This window comes from Xenopus laevis, chromosome 1L (assembly GCF_017654675.1).
Source record: "Xenopus laevis strain J_2021 chromosome 1L, Xenopus_laevis_v10.1, whole genome shotgun sequence".
Lineage (NCBI taxonomy): Eukaryota > Metazoa > Chordata > Amphibia > Anura > Pipidae > Xenopus > Xenopus laevis.
Window position 1 is genome coordinate 26,059,509 of NC_054371.1, and position 17,432 is coordinate 26,076,940.

At 41.7% G+C, this 17,432-nt stretch overlaps 1 protein-coding gene across 1 annotated transcript; it reads right to left on the bottom strand.

Annotated features, from left to right (window-relative positions):
* Positions 1-13,816: 13,816 nt before the first annotated feature.
* tada2b.L (transcriptional adaptor 2B L homeolog) lies at positions 13,817-17,296 on the bottom strand. The gene is given in 2 exon segments (NM_001091291.1): positions 13,817-15,121; positions 16,958-17,296. Coding segments are annotated over 2 exon segments (1,263 nt in total). The 5' UTR covers positions 17,228-17,296; the 3' UTR covers positions 13,817-14,128.
* Positions 17,297-17,432: the final 136 nt, after the last annotated feature.

Below are 17,432 nucleotides of genomic sequence, written 5' to 3' on the forward strand. Positions count from 1 at the left end.
TATGGAGTGGAAATCACTGAGGCTGAATACACCTGATGGGAAACTAAAACTGACCTGGTTAAAGAACTGCCCTGGGCCACTGCCACTAGCCTTACCGACATTTTTATAGCCACATATTGTACAGTATGTAATCCCCAAAGGAGCTGATTTATGGCAGCAAGCGAATGTATGCTTGGCGAATAAATTCGACATCACTAGCTGCGATTAGTGATGGGTGAATAAATTTGTCACAAATTTGCAGCGAAATCCGCATTAAGCCACCAGCAAATAAATCTCCAGCAAAAATTTGGCGGCATCAGAAAAATTTTGACGGGCATCCGAAAAGTCTCTCGCAATATAATCGCCGTGTGTCAACACTAAGAAAATTGGACGCGGGCGTCAATATTGGAGTTTCACGTTTTTTTCGCGAATAAAGCTAAACGGGAGAAATTCGTCCATCGCTAGTTGCGATCCTAGAAACTTCTAGTTATACAACGTCGGTCATGATCTACAACTAACACGGCTGCTTGACTTGGGATGTTGGAAGCTTAAAGGGATACTGTCATGGGAAAAAAAATTTTTTCAAAATGAATCAGTTAATAGTGCTGCTCCAGCAGAATTCTGCACTGAAATCCATTTCTCAAAAGAGCAAACACATTTTTTTATATTCAATTTTGAAATCTGACATGGGGCTAGACATATTGTCAATTTCCCAGCTGCCCCAAGTAATGTGACTTGTGCTCTGATAAACTTCAATCACTCTTTACTGCTGTACTGCAAGTTGGAGTGATATCACCCCCCTCCCCCAGCAGCCAAACAAAAGAACAATGGGAAGGTAACCAGATAACAGCTACCTAACACAAGATAACAGCTGCCTGGTAGATCTAAGAACAGCACTCAATAGTAAAAACCCATGTCCCACTGAGACACATTCAGTTACAATGAGAAGGAAAAACAGCAGCCTGCCAGAAAGTATTTCTCTCCTAAAGTGCAGGCACAAGTCACATGATTGGGGGCAGCGGGGAAATTGACAAAATGTCGAGCCCCATGTCAGATTTTAAAACTGAATATAAAAAAAATCTGTTTGCTCTTTTTTTAGAAATGGATTTCAGTGCAGAATTCTGCTGGAGTAGCACTATTAACTGATGCGTTTTGGGAAAAAAAATGTTTTTCGATGACAGGATCCCTTTAAGGATATGTGTAAAGAAAGGGACTTCACCTCCAACTAATAACTCACCAATATTCCGGTATAGCAAGATCAAAACTTGAATGTATAGATATAGTTAAAAAGCAATATTTATTTATCACCATGCCATATGTAAATTAAAAACATTTAAAACAAGCAGCAGTGCGTTTGGGATGATGGATTCCTCTCCTCTGGGTATTTGCTCACTAGATGATTCAACGAATCGGATGTGAGAAATGCAAGCAAACCATGTAATGCTCGATGTGAAAGGCTAAACAGACTTAATATAGAATGCCACGTGATGACCACTAAAGTTGGCCTTAGTTATATTAGTTAATGGGTAAGCGTTCATATAAGAAGGGTAAAGCCCAGATTTTGAGGAACGCACTGTCACAGTTGACACAAATTTGAGGAGGTTTTCCAAGGAGGTAATAATCGCAAATAAGACCTCTGGTCCGTAGCAATAGGGCTACTAGGTCCCATGAGGATTGGGCCAGTCAGCCCTAGGTGGGATGGTGAGACCGGTGTGACAGCAATAAAGTCAATGTTGAGCTGCGGGGGAGATCAATCGCGTTATATTCCCATGAAAAAGTTAGTAGGTCCACAGACTGTATTAGCGACCTAGCAGTCGCACAAGTCCAGCTTGTATATAATATTATGTCCCAGGGATAGCCCCAAAATTGAGCGCAGCCTGTCCCAATATGACGAAAAGATTTTTACCGACCATAGTGCAATCGACTCCCGCACAGGAGTCCCTTGTTCCTACTGGGTTAGTCCAAGTTCCTTGCTGCAATGGTACATCTGCAGGTCTTCAAGGAGGGGGAGATCCTCAGTGCCCAAACTCAGCCCAGCGCCACAACAGCTGTTTCGCCACCAAGTGTGGCCACGCCATCCCACCTAGGGCTGATTGGTCATCACGTGGCATTCTATATTAAAGGAGAAGAAAATTCCCTGGGCGCAAAAACCCTCCCCCCTGGCCTACCTGTCCCGCCGGGCAAATGCCCCTAACTTGTTACTCACCCCTCTGCGCAGGTCCTGTCCACGGAGCTCACAGGTGCCATCTTCTCCCAAGCGGTCTTCTTCCTGCTTTGATCGGCGTTTTTGGCGCTTGTAAAAAACTTGCCCCCCCCCCAGAAGTTTAAAAAAAATTGGTGCCCAGGGCCCCACCACACAACAGGGACCACAAAGGGTTACCTTTAGGGTGGCCCTGCCATGTTACACTTACTTCATTAGTGTGGCCCACCTGCTGTCAGTGAGCTGCCAACAACAGAAGGGAGGAGGGGAGCACAGGTGGCTGCATCTTCTTCCAGTGACAGTATTTTCTTCCCTTATTGGTCACAGAATTTCAAGTCCTGGTAAAGCTGCATGGTGATTGGATGAGCTGGAGGAGAAGTTCAAACCTCAGCTATCCAATCCCTGAGCAGCTCAACCGGGACTTAAACTCAGTGACCAATAAGGGGAAGTAATGGACAGAAGATACCTCCCCCTTGTGCTCCCGCCCTGCCTTCCTGAAGTCAGCAGCTCTCAGAAAGCAAGGGGGCCCGGCTAATCAAGAAAGTGTGGCGTGGCTGGGCCCCCCTTACCCCCAGGGCCCCCTACAGCTCTCCCCCCTGATGGCTGCCCTGCATACAATATAAAAATTATAAAGCAAGTTGTACAAAGCTAATCCTGTCCCAGTTTCCACCCCCTTCATGTTAATTTTGGCCTGTAGTTTACATTGGCAAAAAGGGGGTAGGAGCCTACAATCTGAATTCTGTTGGGAGTGTCTAGTTTAATACATGGCATACATTTATATGTTAGGTGTTTGTCTTATGCATTATTTATACTGATAATCTTAGATGACCGCAATTTTTCCTTCCTTTTTCAGCAGGATTCAGATTTGGCCGTATCCAAGTGCCTGGGCCAAACAGAATATGACTTTTCATCACCTGAACAAAGGAATCAGTAATTTTTTTTAATCACAACATGCCATAATTAGGGTTTGGGTTCGCCCAATTCCTTCATGAAAGATTTAGGACTCAAATGAAAATTCCAGGCAAACCGCACTTACTTTGTAGTTTACTTTTTCCAAGGTAAGGGTGCACGTCAAATAACCTGTTCACCAAGGTTATAACTTGAACACATTTCTTTCTACACACAGCACTCCAAATTCTTGATTAAAATTCGCCTTTATTTATTCCATCTTAGGGCAGCATAGGTATGCAACGTTTCGAGTGGCACTCCACTCTTTATCTTGATAAAGAGTGGAGTGCATGTAAACAAAAAAGAAAAATGCCGGCTCCAATCTCTTCTGGACTGATTATAATATATAAATAGAGCAAAACCACTTATAAACTTTACAGGTCAAATCCCTTATTTTTATATATATATATATATATATATATATATATATGCATATAATTGCTCAAATTATACGTTGATGTAAACCGCTAGGCAATCCTTACCAAGTAGAAAAATCTGACCTGGGTGTCCAGACCCCAGGCCCTTCACTCCAATTGTTAGATAATAGAAAACAGCCAAAGAGCTTTACACTCACCAAGTTAGCCGAATGGTCCGGGTGCCGTGCCCCGAACCCGTAGCTTAGGCAAACTCTGTCTTCAAAATAAATCTGCACGCACTCCTGCAACCATGGCCATGGAGGTTAAAAATTTAACTTTATTCCATATTAGTTAAAAGATATGCGTCCTATGCGCATATCTTTTAACTAATATGGAATAAAGTTACATTTTTAACCTCCATGGCCATGGTTGCAGGAGTGCGTGCAGATTTATTTTGAAGAAAGAGTGGAGTGCCACTCGAAACGTTGCATACCTATGCTGCCCTAAGATGGAATAAATAAAGGCGAATTTTAATCAAGAATTTGGAGTGCTGTCTGTAGAAAGAAATAGATTTAGGACTCAATGCATTCCAAATTATATGCATTCTATCTTTTGACCTTGTTAATACCATCTTTTGAGTGTCCTTAACCCTGCACACGCTCAATCAACATGCAAAAGCCATAGACATGCAGATATATAAACGTACAAAAGGACATTTGGTACGATTTTTGGACCATCTGTGGGCTCAGAATAATCGCCCCAACAATAATCGTATCATGGTGATTGGTCAATTGAACAGGTTAGAAAAATTCTGTCGGATAACTAAAATATCTTTGCATGTATTGCCTATATGACTATATCCATGGGTGACTGTCACTACTATTGCCGGGATATAACTTTCTTACCACTGTGGTCTGTCAATTAATGGCCAAAATATGGTCTCATTTGTTATTTTATCTACTATAATCCTACAATTTAAATATGAATGGTTAGTTGTAGCTCGTGGCATTGAAATGAACAATCGATAACTGAACGTTCGCACAGAATAAAATCTGAATGTCTATGGGCAGCTAAAGATCCACTCATATCGCCGAACTCGTCAAACAACCTGATCGACCATTGTATCGGCAGCTTTAAAGCTGTAATACACGTTCCACCTGTTATTACATTGCCGTTATATTTTTTTTTTCTTCTCTCAATACCTTTGCTTAGTAACAGGGCCATCTTTCTGTGGTACCATGCAAAGCAGATTTATTTGGATTCTATGGGGCAAATTCACTAAAAGGCGTTGTGGCTAACGCTAGAGACAATTTGCCTGAAATCCCATCTGAAGGGACATTGGCAATTTACTAACAGGCGTAGAGGACAATTCGCTAGCAAACGAGACTGTCAATAGCGTTCGTCCGCACCCTACGGCCAGGTGACTTTGCTCTGGCAAACGGTCGTTACTCAGCAGATTCACTAAGATGCAAATTTTAAAGAACGTTACCAGAGTTTACTTTGCCACCTCAGACCAGGCGAATTGCTAAAACAAGCTGCATCTTCCTCAATCCTATGTGACTTCATATCCTGTATGGCGGAAATTCATTAAAAAATGCTGGCGACTTTTACTTTTTTAAAGCGGTATTGCCGTCAAAAGTCCGAACTATTAAAAGATTTTTGAGTTCCAAAACTTTTACCAGACATTTGAGGGACATGGCACATTTGTTTTCAGGTGGGCTCATTTCTAGGGCAGTACCGCATCTCTTTTGTATTTATTATGGTTCCTTAGAAATTTGTAATAAAAAGTGGCCACAAAGCATTTGCACTCTCTCTAATAAAGACGTCCATCCGACTTTTATGTATCCACCCCATCGTAAGAGTACTAACGAAGTTTGGATAGCCAGAAATGAACGCTAGCGAAAATTCACTATGAAATCGCGCACTGCCAAAGTAACGGTAGCTAAAATTTGGCAGCGTTCGGCTCAACTTCGCATAAAGTAGGAATATATAACTACGGCTCTAAGGATCCTCAAAAACTGCAGACGGTCAATGAAAGCTGAATGTTGTCCAAATGAATTGCCGCGCTGATATAAAGTGTCATCTACAACCGCTGCTCTGAGAGTTCCTGGGCAGTTGTCTCCAGTTGCACCTTTTTCTAAAATAAGCCAATCACCAACGCCCATTGAACACTCCAGGACCTTACTAGAATGTGCTGTGAAAGGTTCCATGATTCTTGCGTCAGGTTGAGGAACGTACGACGATTAATAAAACACGGAGGCAGAACTTGGCACGGATTTTCAGTTTCACAGAAACTTGTTTATTACATCATAAAAAAATGGAAATAATGCCAATAGATTTATAGTATTACTGTCTCTTGCAAAATAATAAATTAGAAAATGTAAAAGGTTTCATGGCTTTATATACGTCCAACATGAAAGTCACACGACAAAGATGCTTCATCAAGCATTTCATTTCCAGCAATGATACATAAAACTTAGAACGCTTCCGTTTTCTTTTTTTGTACAGAAATATTGGGTGAAAGCTTTGGATAACCTATCTTTTTAAAGTCTTGAATACCAAGAAATGCCATCAGAGTCCAACGCAAACATAAAACTGGAAAAGGAGAGGAAAACAAAAAACAAAAGTGGCACTAGATTTTGAGCGTCACACAGCATAAAAAAAGAATATATTATTAAAATGTATTTCTGTGCAAAGATTTAGGTGTTGTCAACCAAAAAAAAAAACATTTCTGTCAAAGGAGCCTACTAAATAATAGTGGCTGGGAGGTGAAAGTACGACACAACAAGCATTAAAAGCTTCTTTCCTAAAGGAGGCCATAGACACAACTATATTATTGTACGAAACTAATTTTCGTACGATATTCGGTGCGTGTATGGCGGGAGACGAGCCGACCGATATCGGCAGAAGACTTGGATCGGCTCATCGATCAGGCTGGACGGAAAATTTTGAAGGCCCCCGAACATCGGCCATTGTTAGTGCTGAATCGTCGATACAGGTAGAATTCTTTTGTTTTTATCTGTATATCTGACAATTCAGCTCTACACGTCTGTATTGAAATGAACAATCTTTCCTGGAAAGATCTTAATTGTAACGTCTATGACCAAGAGGAAGCAGGTCAAGCAATGCATTATGGGCCCACTCCTTCAATAATTACAATTGTGATGACCCAGTGTATGACATGTATATGGATTTACAGCTTCCTCAAGAAGCTTGATAAGCAATGTACAGGTTATTGGCCAAACTTTTGGCTGAAATAAAGGGTTTACCGATCTTTAGGGGGGGGGGGTGAGCATAGTAAAATGAAGTATTCACAATAGAGAAGTAGCGACGGCCCCATTTACAAACCCAGTAAAGGACGGCGATGCTAGTGGTATTTAAGCTGAAGGTGAAGCAAAGAATATGGCAGTTAGCATGGAAAGAATGTTGTATGGGCATAAGGTATAGATGCTAATCTGCTTCCCTTGTTTATTAACGTTGGCCAGAGGTTATAGGGCTCTTATATTCGGCCTGAAAGCCAGTTAAAGGTTTGCAAGTCTGTCCTCCACCGTTGCTCTGTATATTCTCTACACTACTGCAGGGTGTCTGTGACAACCTCATTGCCTGTAACCTGGATATAAACTCATGACCAAATGATGAAAAGATTGATATGGACCCTGAAAAGCTCCATCTTAAGCTGGACTGACCAACTGCAATCAATATCAATGTACTGTACTTTTGTCGATCGGCAAGTCTGGCAATGCACCATATGTTCCAGCGTATTGCACCTCGGCAGATGAAGGGTTGCCGTTTGATCATGCTCTGGACAAACAAAAAAAGCAGCAATATCATTCACGACCCCCCTATATGGGATCAGTCCTTTTGGCTTGTGTGCTCATCACGTGGATCCCATACTGTATCAGCCCATGTATAGCTGCCTCTGTAGCCGCTGTTTTACAAATCAGGCCCAGCTGAAACGGTTCTCCGTACAACAATTCTGCGGATAGGAGGCAGTGGAGGGTGAAGAAACAGGCCTTGAGGGATACAGTATATGTACTATAAGCCAGAGCCTGTCTTTTTTGATGTGCTTATATTTTGGTAAATAAACCACAAATATATTTTTTTAAACCCTAACTCACTAAGGTGTTCCAAAATGTTACCCACCCCTCTGTAGATTAAATCCCCAGGTTTTCCGCTCAGACCGGTGCTCCTATTTGGGAAAAACTGCACGGAACCAAGGTCTCCAACCACTGCGATTTTATCTTTACCAGGAAACCCTTCCACATAAGTCAAACTGGTGCATGAACAGAAGTGTAAAGGCAGAAAATGTACTGTACTCCATACAGGGCAGCCATCAGGGGGGACAGGGGGGAGAGTTGTCGGGGGCCCTGGGGGTAAGGGGGGCCTAGCCACGCCGCACTTTCTTGATTAGCCGGGCCCCTCTGCTTTTTGAGAGCTGCTGACTTCAGGAAGGCAGGGCGGGAGCACAAGGGGAGGTATCTTCTATTCATTACTTCCCCTTATTGGTCACTGAGTTTAAGTCCAGGTTGAGCTGCTCAGGGATTGGATAGCAGAGGTTTGAACTTCTCCTCCAGCTCATCCAATCACCATGCAGCTTTACCAGGACTTGAAATTCTGTGACCAATAAGGGAAGAAAATGCAAGTTTTTTTACATGGACGTTTAAGGGGGGCCCTAGCCACCAATTTTCTTATAACATGGGGGGGCTGGCCACCAATTTTTTTCAACTAATTTTTTTTAATGGGGGGGCCCTGACCACCAATATTTTGTTATTAACATGTGGGAACCATAGCCACCAATGTGTTTTTTTTTGTAGTGTGTGGTGGGGGGTGGACCTGTGGGTGGGGCTTGTGGTTGGCACAGCCCAGGGGGCCCAGGAAATTTTTTGTATGGGGCCATGCGATTTCTGATGGTGGCCCTGACTCCGTATGCTCAAGTCTAACTAAAGGTGCAAAGGTACCTGGGAAATAAGACGGTGCTGCAATGGCTAAAACCACAGTCTGGTGCAATTATGTTTCCAAAGAGGAGCTAAAAAGTCTGGAGAAAAGTAGTGAAGCAATGTCATACACTGGGTATGAGGGCCTAACTGGCACCCTCCGGAGTATTAGCCTTTCCCTGTCCGTTACTTATACATACACACGATCTGAATGCATACGCATATCTCTAGAGAAACATATCTGTCCTATAGATAGAATAATCCGTTTGTTCCTATTCCAGAGGTACACAGTGATCACTGATATGCGAGGCAATCTTCAGGGGGCTCCACATGTACAACACCCTGCAGCCATCCCCTGTGGAATGGAATAAAATGGGAGTTGTAGTTTGTAGGAGCACCAGAGGTTTCCTATGTATGCACAATATTGCAAAGGGCATGCCTCCTCAAAAACAAAAGCTACCCTGGCAATCACTGTACATCCTAGTGTAATAGCATTGCAAACTTGAAAGCTTAAAGCCCGAAGTCAGGTTCATCTCCAAGGCTTTGTATTGGGGACACTTCCCAAGGTGGTATCCCAGTACATAGTCACATCGAACAAGGCTAGCTTCTCCACACTGTGGCCCTGGAACAAGTTCCATCCCAGTGGAGCCTGTAAAAAGCAGTGCGGCAGCCCAGTGTCCGAATACAAATGTCTAGAAAACGCTGACTACTGGATTTAATTGGCCAATTAAAAAAAAAAAAAAAAAACCAGGACATCCTATACAGAAATATTCCATTTTGAGATTATAAAAAAATTATATTATCTTTAAAAATAAAACATTAAAACTTTTTTAGCATTTCCAGCCTTTGTTTGGACATATATATATATATATATATATATATATATATATATATATATATATATATATATATATATATATATATATATATATATATCTATATCCTGGAACCATGAGAAGAAATAGCCACACCAAAAAATTTAAAGTGTTTTAAATGAATGACAATATAATGTAGTGTTGCCCTGCACTGGTAAATCTGCTGTGTTTGCTTCAGAAAAACTACTATAGTTTATATAAACAAGCTGCTGTGTAGCCATGGGGGCAGCCATTCAAGCACAGGATACACAGTAGATAACAGATACGTTCTGAAGAATCCCATTGTATACTACAGAGCTTATCTGTTATCTACTGTGTATCATATGCCTTTTCTCCTTTTTCCAACTTGAATGGCTGCCCCCATGGCTACACAGCAGCTTGTTTATATAAACTATAGTAGTCTTTCTGAAGCAAACACACCAGTTTAACAGTGCAAGGCAACACTACATTATATTTTCATTATTTTAAAACACTTTCATTTTTTGGTGTTACTGTCCCTTTAAGCATTCATATTGGGAGAATAAGGCCCACTTGTATAGCAGACAACTTAAAGGACAAACTAACTCCTTTTTTAAAAAAAAAAACCCTACCCAAAATAGCCCCCCTCCTCCCCGAGCCTAGTTGCTACCCCGGGTAAATGCCCCTAACTTTTTACTTACCCCTCGGTGCAGATTCAGGGATTGCAGTTCACGGCAGCCATCTTCCAGGATTCGGTAATCTGAGAACAAGACCGGCACATGCGCAGTTGGAGCAATCTTCTGGTTCGTGACAACTGCGCATGCACCGGAATTAACAAAGATTGCTGAAGCGCCGGAAGAAGATGTGAAGACCCAGAAAAGATGGCTGCCGTGAACTCCGATCCCTGAATCTGCACCGAGGGGTAAGTAAAAAGTTAGGGGCATTTGCCCGGGGTAGAAACTAAGCTGGGGGGAGGAGGGCGGGGGGTTCTATGAGGTGTAGGGGTTTTTTTTAATAATGGGTTTGTTTCTTGTTTGTTGGTGCACATAGCATTGTTGAGCCGGCTGAAAGGTATCCGAAAATTGCTCCCAATAACTTAAATTGGAAACACCTGAAAGTGCGGGTACTGGCACTATTTAGGCCAAAAACACAGAGTAATTTTGTGTCGTAAAACACCAGCATGTATGTGTGTATCATCAGACTACCACTGCTGATAAGCTTAAGTCATTCATGGCTCCCTAATAATACAGACTTATTCAAAATAAAATATTTGTCAGCAATAGACTTATTGAGTATTACTCAGAGTTACTGGCACCTCTAGAAATGCGATGGTTTCCCACACAATAGTAAGTTCCATATTCTATGGGCATGGACAGCCAAACCAGTTCACCACCTCTATGAGTGCTTGTACTTAAAGCTTCCATCAAAAACAGAACTGCTGCCCTGCACCTCACGAATAACTGATCAATAGCTGAAACTTGTATTTCACGGCTCCTAAAAGGAGGGTACCAGAACGGCTACACTATGCAATACTAATGGCTGCCCCACAGAGTTACTCTTGATATCGCTTCTGACATTTATACGCTGCACCTTCTTTAGAGGAGGGTATTGTATGGCAAAAATGCATTGGTTCAAAACCAGACACCATGGAAGTTTACATATAAGTGCAAATATGAACAGATAAAAGAATTGAAAGAGGCCGTCTACTTATCAATCGGCTGTATTCACAAATTGATGGTGAACAAACCAAAAGGCATAAGGTGGCCATATGTTGGGGACGTTTCCATGGCAGTGCTGTTTTTACTCGTAGGAAACCAAATAGTTCTCTCCTGTTCAAAGGTCGAATAATATTAAAATAATGACATCAGTCAAAGAAGGCTATGGAGCCCCTGAATAGACTGGAGGCCTAGAAATGCTTCGGAACTCAACTTTCTACTCCTGTTCAACAACTCATGGCCAAACGGATGGCTACTGTACAGGTGGCCGTATTCTACGGTGTTCTATTCAATTGGCACAAATGATCTGAACTGCAGGAAGAGGAGCGGCGGTTCATCTTTACTTTTTCTACCAATGAACTCAACAACATTGGGCATCCACAGACGACCATTCCTCATCCGAAAGAATTACAAGATGGTCCATCAGAATCCACCCCTGACCTGGCCAGATCCAAACAGATCCAGATTTGCTTGTTGCTGATTTGATGCATACAAATCCAAATCTCCAAACTCCTCCGGACCTAATTGAGGCATTTACTGCAAAGTGCTCTGTTCTGCGCATTATGGACTTATGTTAACACAAGGCTCTACAGACAGTGACAAGATCAACTGAATTCTGCATGTTATTCCCCCCTCTTTATGAAGCCTTAGATTACAACTGTGCCTTCCTAGCAACACATCAGAGTGCTCTGAAATCACCACCAGCTACAGTTAAAGGGGCAGCATGACAACACACTGTAATGACTGTACCTACTTCAGTTTCTTCCTCCAACCTATGTGTTGCTCTTGCTATATCTCTGATATTTTACACAAAGTCCACAATGGATCTCTATAAATGTTGACTAATGTGCCATATGCTGCTTTTTTTGTATAACAAGAAATAATTCAAACTCCAATTTAAAATATAATGAAAACGGTTTGAAGCCACCTTGGTGTTCCATGATCCATATAGCCCAACCTGCGGCTTCTAGTATTATTATATTTTACATTAGGATTAAATATCCTCCATATACCTCTGTGTAGGTATCTATGGTAACAGCACAAAGCAGCCCTTGACTGGTCCATTTGACCAAAACACAGGCCTATACTGTCTAAACTTAAAGGAACAGTAACAACAAAAAACGAAAAGTGTTTGAAAGGAATGAAAATATCATGTACTGTTGCCCTGCACTGGTAAAACTGGTGTGTTTTCCTCAGAAACGCTACTTTATTTCAAATAAACAAGCTGCTGTCTAGCCATGGGGACAGCCATTCAAGCACAGGATACACAGTAGATAACAGATAGGGTCAGAGGAATCCCATTGTATACTACAGAGTTTATCTGTTATCAGTTGTGTATCCTGTGCCTTTTCTCCTTTTTCAGCTTTGAATGGCTGCCCCCATGGCTACACAGCAGCTTGTTTATATAAACTATAGTAGTACTTATCTGTTATCTACTGTGTATTCTGTGCTTGACTGGCTGCCCTCATAGCTACACCACAGTTTGTTTATATAAATATTGTAGAGTTTCTGAAGCAAACACACCAGTTTTACCAGTACAGCACAACAGTACATTATATTTTCATTACTTTAAAAAACTTTAATTTTTTGGTGTTGGTGTTCCTTTAATATGGAACAAATTCCCAGCACACTAACTACTAAAGATTAATTTGCAACTGAATGGGACAGTTGGAATCTGCACAATGTAGGCCCAGCAAAAATCACAGCTGGCTTCCAAGACTGTTTGATGGACGTACTTATTATTTGCTGTAACATAGAAATATATTACAGTCGAGCTTTATGAACTCATCACAGGAAGGATGTTAGGATAAGGATTATTATATCGTTTGGATAGAGTGGTGACCTAAATCCAATGATCGATGATGCCATGCTCAGGATGTTCACATTTGGAAAATAGGAATCTGATTTAATTAAAGGGGAGCTATTGCAAAAACAAAAATGTTATATAAGCTTCAGCATATTGAAATAAGAAAACTTTCTAAATACAATCAATTAATAATTCTGTACCGTTTCTGAAACAATCAAGTTAATCTTTACTATTTATTTCACAGCAATTGTTTCTCCTCATTCTATCTTCATTCAGGAGTTGGGTGTCAGATGAATGATCCAATATATCTTATAGGGGGGCTCCTTTTGTCTAGAAGATGTATTAGAGCTCAATCTATTAAACTCACCAGACATCATGTCTCTCTACATGCAGGATTTGTGCAAAAGGCGGTTATTTTGTTAGATTTTGTTTGTACTGGAATCATTTATTTGAGTGAGCTCTAATTCATCTGCTAGGAAATGGAACCCCCCTATAAGATATGTTGGGTCATTCATCTGGCACCCAACTGCTGCATGAAGACAGAATGAAGAGAAACAGATGCTGAGAGAGGGATAGTGAACATAAAGTGATTATTTCAGAAAAAATGCAGAATTTTTAATTGATTGTATTTAGAAAGTTTCTTACTTCAGTATAAGGAAGCTTATATACAATTTTAATTTTCACTATAGTTCCTCTTTAAGATTATTAGGAACATATATTTCCCTTACAGTGAGTTTTGTGTTCAGCCATATGGGAAGTGTTTGGGCCCCTTCAATGGCAGCCAAATCAGTGAGCGAGCCTCTTCTGCAGCCGAATACACTCTGCCTAGGTACAGCATTGGAAGCAGAATGTAGGGGACGATGGCACAGGCATTTCAAGCAGAAAAATAGGATCTGCAGCAAACAGTTTAATCAAAAATTCACACTTATTTCTGTCCATCACAATGGCAGCAGATAGAGCAGCTGCTTTGCCTACCTGGGATACGTTACCCCCATGTTCTCCAATATAGACAATACAAGACAAATGCATGGATATCAATCGCCCTTTCTAACAGACTGCACAGCAGCCATTCCCTTAGGGAAACATTTCCGGAGCAATTCCTTGCCGACTTGCCAGCCATTGAACCTGTGTTAGACCTAAGTTGCAAACGGCCGAGTAACTCCTTGCGTTGCACTCGAAGTACATGTGATTTGAGCACAGCGTGAAGTGAATATCCCTCCATCACATAGTAACATTCTGCTGGGATGAGAAATCCAATGGCCACTTATCACTGTAGCACGAAGGGATAAAAGGAGGACACAAAAACGCACCATAATCGGACTCTTTGTGCCTAGAAGTCTTTCAAAGAAGAACCCGTCAGGATGCATCTCTAGATATCCAGCCGCTCTCTGTTAGGAAATTTAAAATCCTTTTCTTTAATACTTTATCCAGATAGCTGGGGAGGCGGCTTTTAGAAGGGATCCCTTGCCGTTTCTGTAGATGGTCCTTAATAATGATGGTTTTTACAGTCAGGTAGCGAGTGGGGCTCAAGTTGAGGGAGCTGCACAGCACTTTCTCTCTGTCGGACAACAGTTCAAACCCAGCAAGGTTTTCAATGGCAGCAAATTCACTCTCCTTGCCATCTTCCCTACCTCTCTTGGAGTTTGCAATGTTTTTATTTTCTTTCCTCTTCTCCCGTTTATGTCTGGCAGCTTCATATTCAGCAGATTCCTCCGTCTTGGTGATGCCATTTCGGCGGTACCTCTGCAGTTCCCGGATTTTAGCCCTAAGCATCCGTTCTTTGTGCATGTTCTCGAAGCAGTCCTCGATTTCCTTGTTCGACATGAACTGATACAGCGGCCTCAGTTTTAAACGGAGCTCCTTCTCCTCTTTGGAAATTTTCCGTTTGGCTGGTTTCTCCTTTTCCTTTTTATCTTTACCCAAAAAGGCAGGTACAAGATTGTAATCCCTTGCTAAGCTTTTCCTCCGTTGCCTTTCTTTGAGTTTCCTTACATACATATCCACGTAGGCTTCTTTTAGTTCTACTTCAACGTCATCGTCGTCATAATTTACAGACAGCCCACTAATTAGAGTCTCAGCTTCCTGGTCAAATTCAATTTCATAGTCATCTCGGAGTGGCATGTACCCCAACTGCTGCTGATCTGCAACTGTTAAGTCTAAAGTAGGCAGTGGGGTGGTGAGGCTCGGGGACAGCGGACCTCCTGTGGGACACGTGTGATCAGTTACTCTATTGGGAATACTGTCTGGAATACATGCTTTGCCTAGGTTGCCATGAATATACATGGTGACGTAGTGTTCCATTACTTCTGTTGGTGTTCTGGAAGCTCCCACGTGTGCAGCCATATCCTCCTGACAAGAAAATGGTACAAATTAACAAATATTTAAAGACATAAATTAAAGTTATCATACAATGACGAAGCAGGGGTTGGATTAACATTCTTCTACTGTCTGAGTTGACCAATATAAATAAATAGAACAAGTAAAGTTTATTTGGTTTGACTAACATTATTAGATAGTATTTAGAATTATTTCTTAAGGTGACAGGTCCCTTTTAACTTACAGCAAAGTTGCATTGACGTCCAGCTGTGAGAATGTCTAGCTTTGTTATCAGTAGCGGCCACTGTCCACTAGCAATAGACAACTTTTATTTTCTTTCAAGAAACCACTACAACAATAAGGCTAAATAACCCATTAAACCACAAAGGGGGAGTTTGTAAATCCAGCCTAAAGTCTTATTTCAGCAGTGACAATGAAAATGATACAGCACAAAGGATTGGAGTTGGTATCCTCGACTAAACCACACGAGCCTTTGTATGCATATTTTTAGTTTCCAGGTCTATGCAAAACTCTTGGACTCGGCGTAAGATATATCCAACAGCTACACTTGTTGGGCGGGCAGTAGGCTGTCTGGCATACAAACCCCGTGGGACATTAGTTTGTTCTTATTGTGACATTGTTTGTCTGTGTAGCAGCTCCTCCGAAAGTCAAATAATCCCAGTCTGTTGCTTTAACTCCAGAGAGAGAAGGCAACAGGTCAACTACATTGTTCCAAATCCAGTATGTAGGAAACCGTGTCGGAACAATGTAGTTGGGCATCAAACCCTAAGTTTCAAGTAGTTAAAGGGGAACTTTCGCAAAAATGAAAATTTAATATAAGCTTCCTCATTTTGAAATAAGAAACTTTCTAAATAAAATCAATTAAAAGTTCTGCATTGTGAAGTTTATATTCACTATTCCTCTCTCAGCATCTGTTTTTGTTCATTCTGTCTTCATGCAGCAGTTGGATGTCAGATGAATGATCCAATATATCTTATAGGGAGGCTCCCTTTCCTAGCAGATGTATTAGAGCTCACTCAAATAACTGATTCCAGTACAAACAAAATAACTGCCTTTTTGCACAAATTCTGCATGTAGAGAGACATGATGTCTGGTGAGTTTAATAGAGTGAGCTCCAATACATCTTCTAGGCAAAAGGAGCCCCCCTTTAAGATATATTGGATCATTCATCTGACACCCAACTGCTGCATGAAGACAGAATGAAGAGAAACAGATGCTGAGAGAGGAATAGTGAAGATAAACTTGATTATTTCAGAAACAATGCCGAATTTTTAATTGATTGTATTTAGAAAGTTTCTTATTTCAGTATGATGGAGCTTACATTTTCATTATAGTTCCCGTTTATGGTGCGAGGTTAAGGAATTCAGTTCATTCACTGCTTTCCGCTACAGTGTGTTATATAAAGGGGTCGTTCATCTTTAAATGAACTTTCAGTGTAATGCAGAGAGCGAAATTCTGAGACAATTTGCAATTGGTTTTCATTTTTTATTTGTGTTTTTTTTAGTTATTTAGCTTTTTATTCAGCAGCTCTCCGGTTGGCAATTTCAGCAATCTGGTTGCTAGGGTCCAAATGAGGATGAAAAGGTTGCCTAGAATGGGCCATTCTACAATGTACTAAAAGTTAACATAAAGGTCAACTCCCCTTTAATGAACAGCACCAGGGCAGGAATACTGATTTCAATAGTTATAGTGCAGGACGAATAACTGTTGAATGAAACTTTCCTGTAAGTCACTGTAAGCAAACAAGGTTACATATATCCCTCCAAATCCCAGGCTAGCCCTGACTAATAGGTTGGATGACATCGGGCATCATCTACTCTCCCCTACGAGCCCACTGATCCTGCTCACCCAGTTTCCAAAGCCAAATTGTTCGATTGCATCGAGCAGCAGCTGCTCTTCCCTGCTGGTCCAGCCTCCCTCGGCTTCGGGCCCCCATAGGGTGAATCGGCCGCCGTCCACTAGCTGGTAGCCGTGCCACCGGCGGTGATTGCCAATCTCTGCCCCCGCTGAGAAGCAGTCTGTGCATAGCTCGATGTCCTGGCATTCCGTACAACGGAGGCGCAGGCTGGTCACATCGGCTAAGCAATAGACGCAGTACTTCTTGCTCAGGTCCGCCATATTGAGCTGTTGTTGGGGGACTCTCTGCAAGCTACGCCCCGCCCATCGTTTCCCTCCTTTCCAAAGCGCATGCGCTGCGCTGAGTAGGGTTGTTCTCGAAGCCCATTGGCTGAGAGCCTCCGGCTTTGACGTCGCTCTTCAAAAACCAAAAAGACTGAGACGCTATTGGTGAAAGCTTGTCAATGTGGTTTAGTTAGTGCCGCCT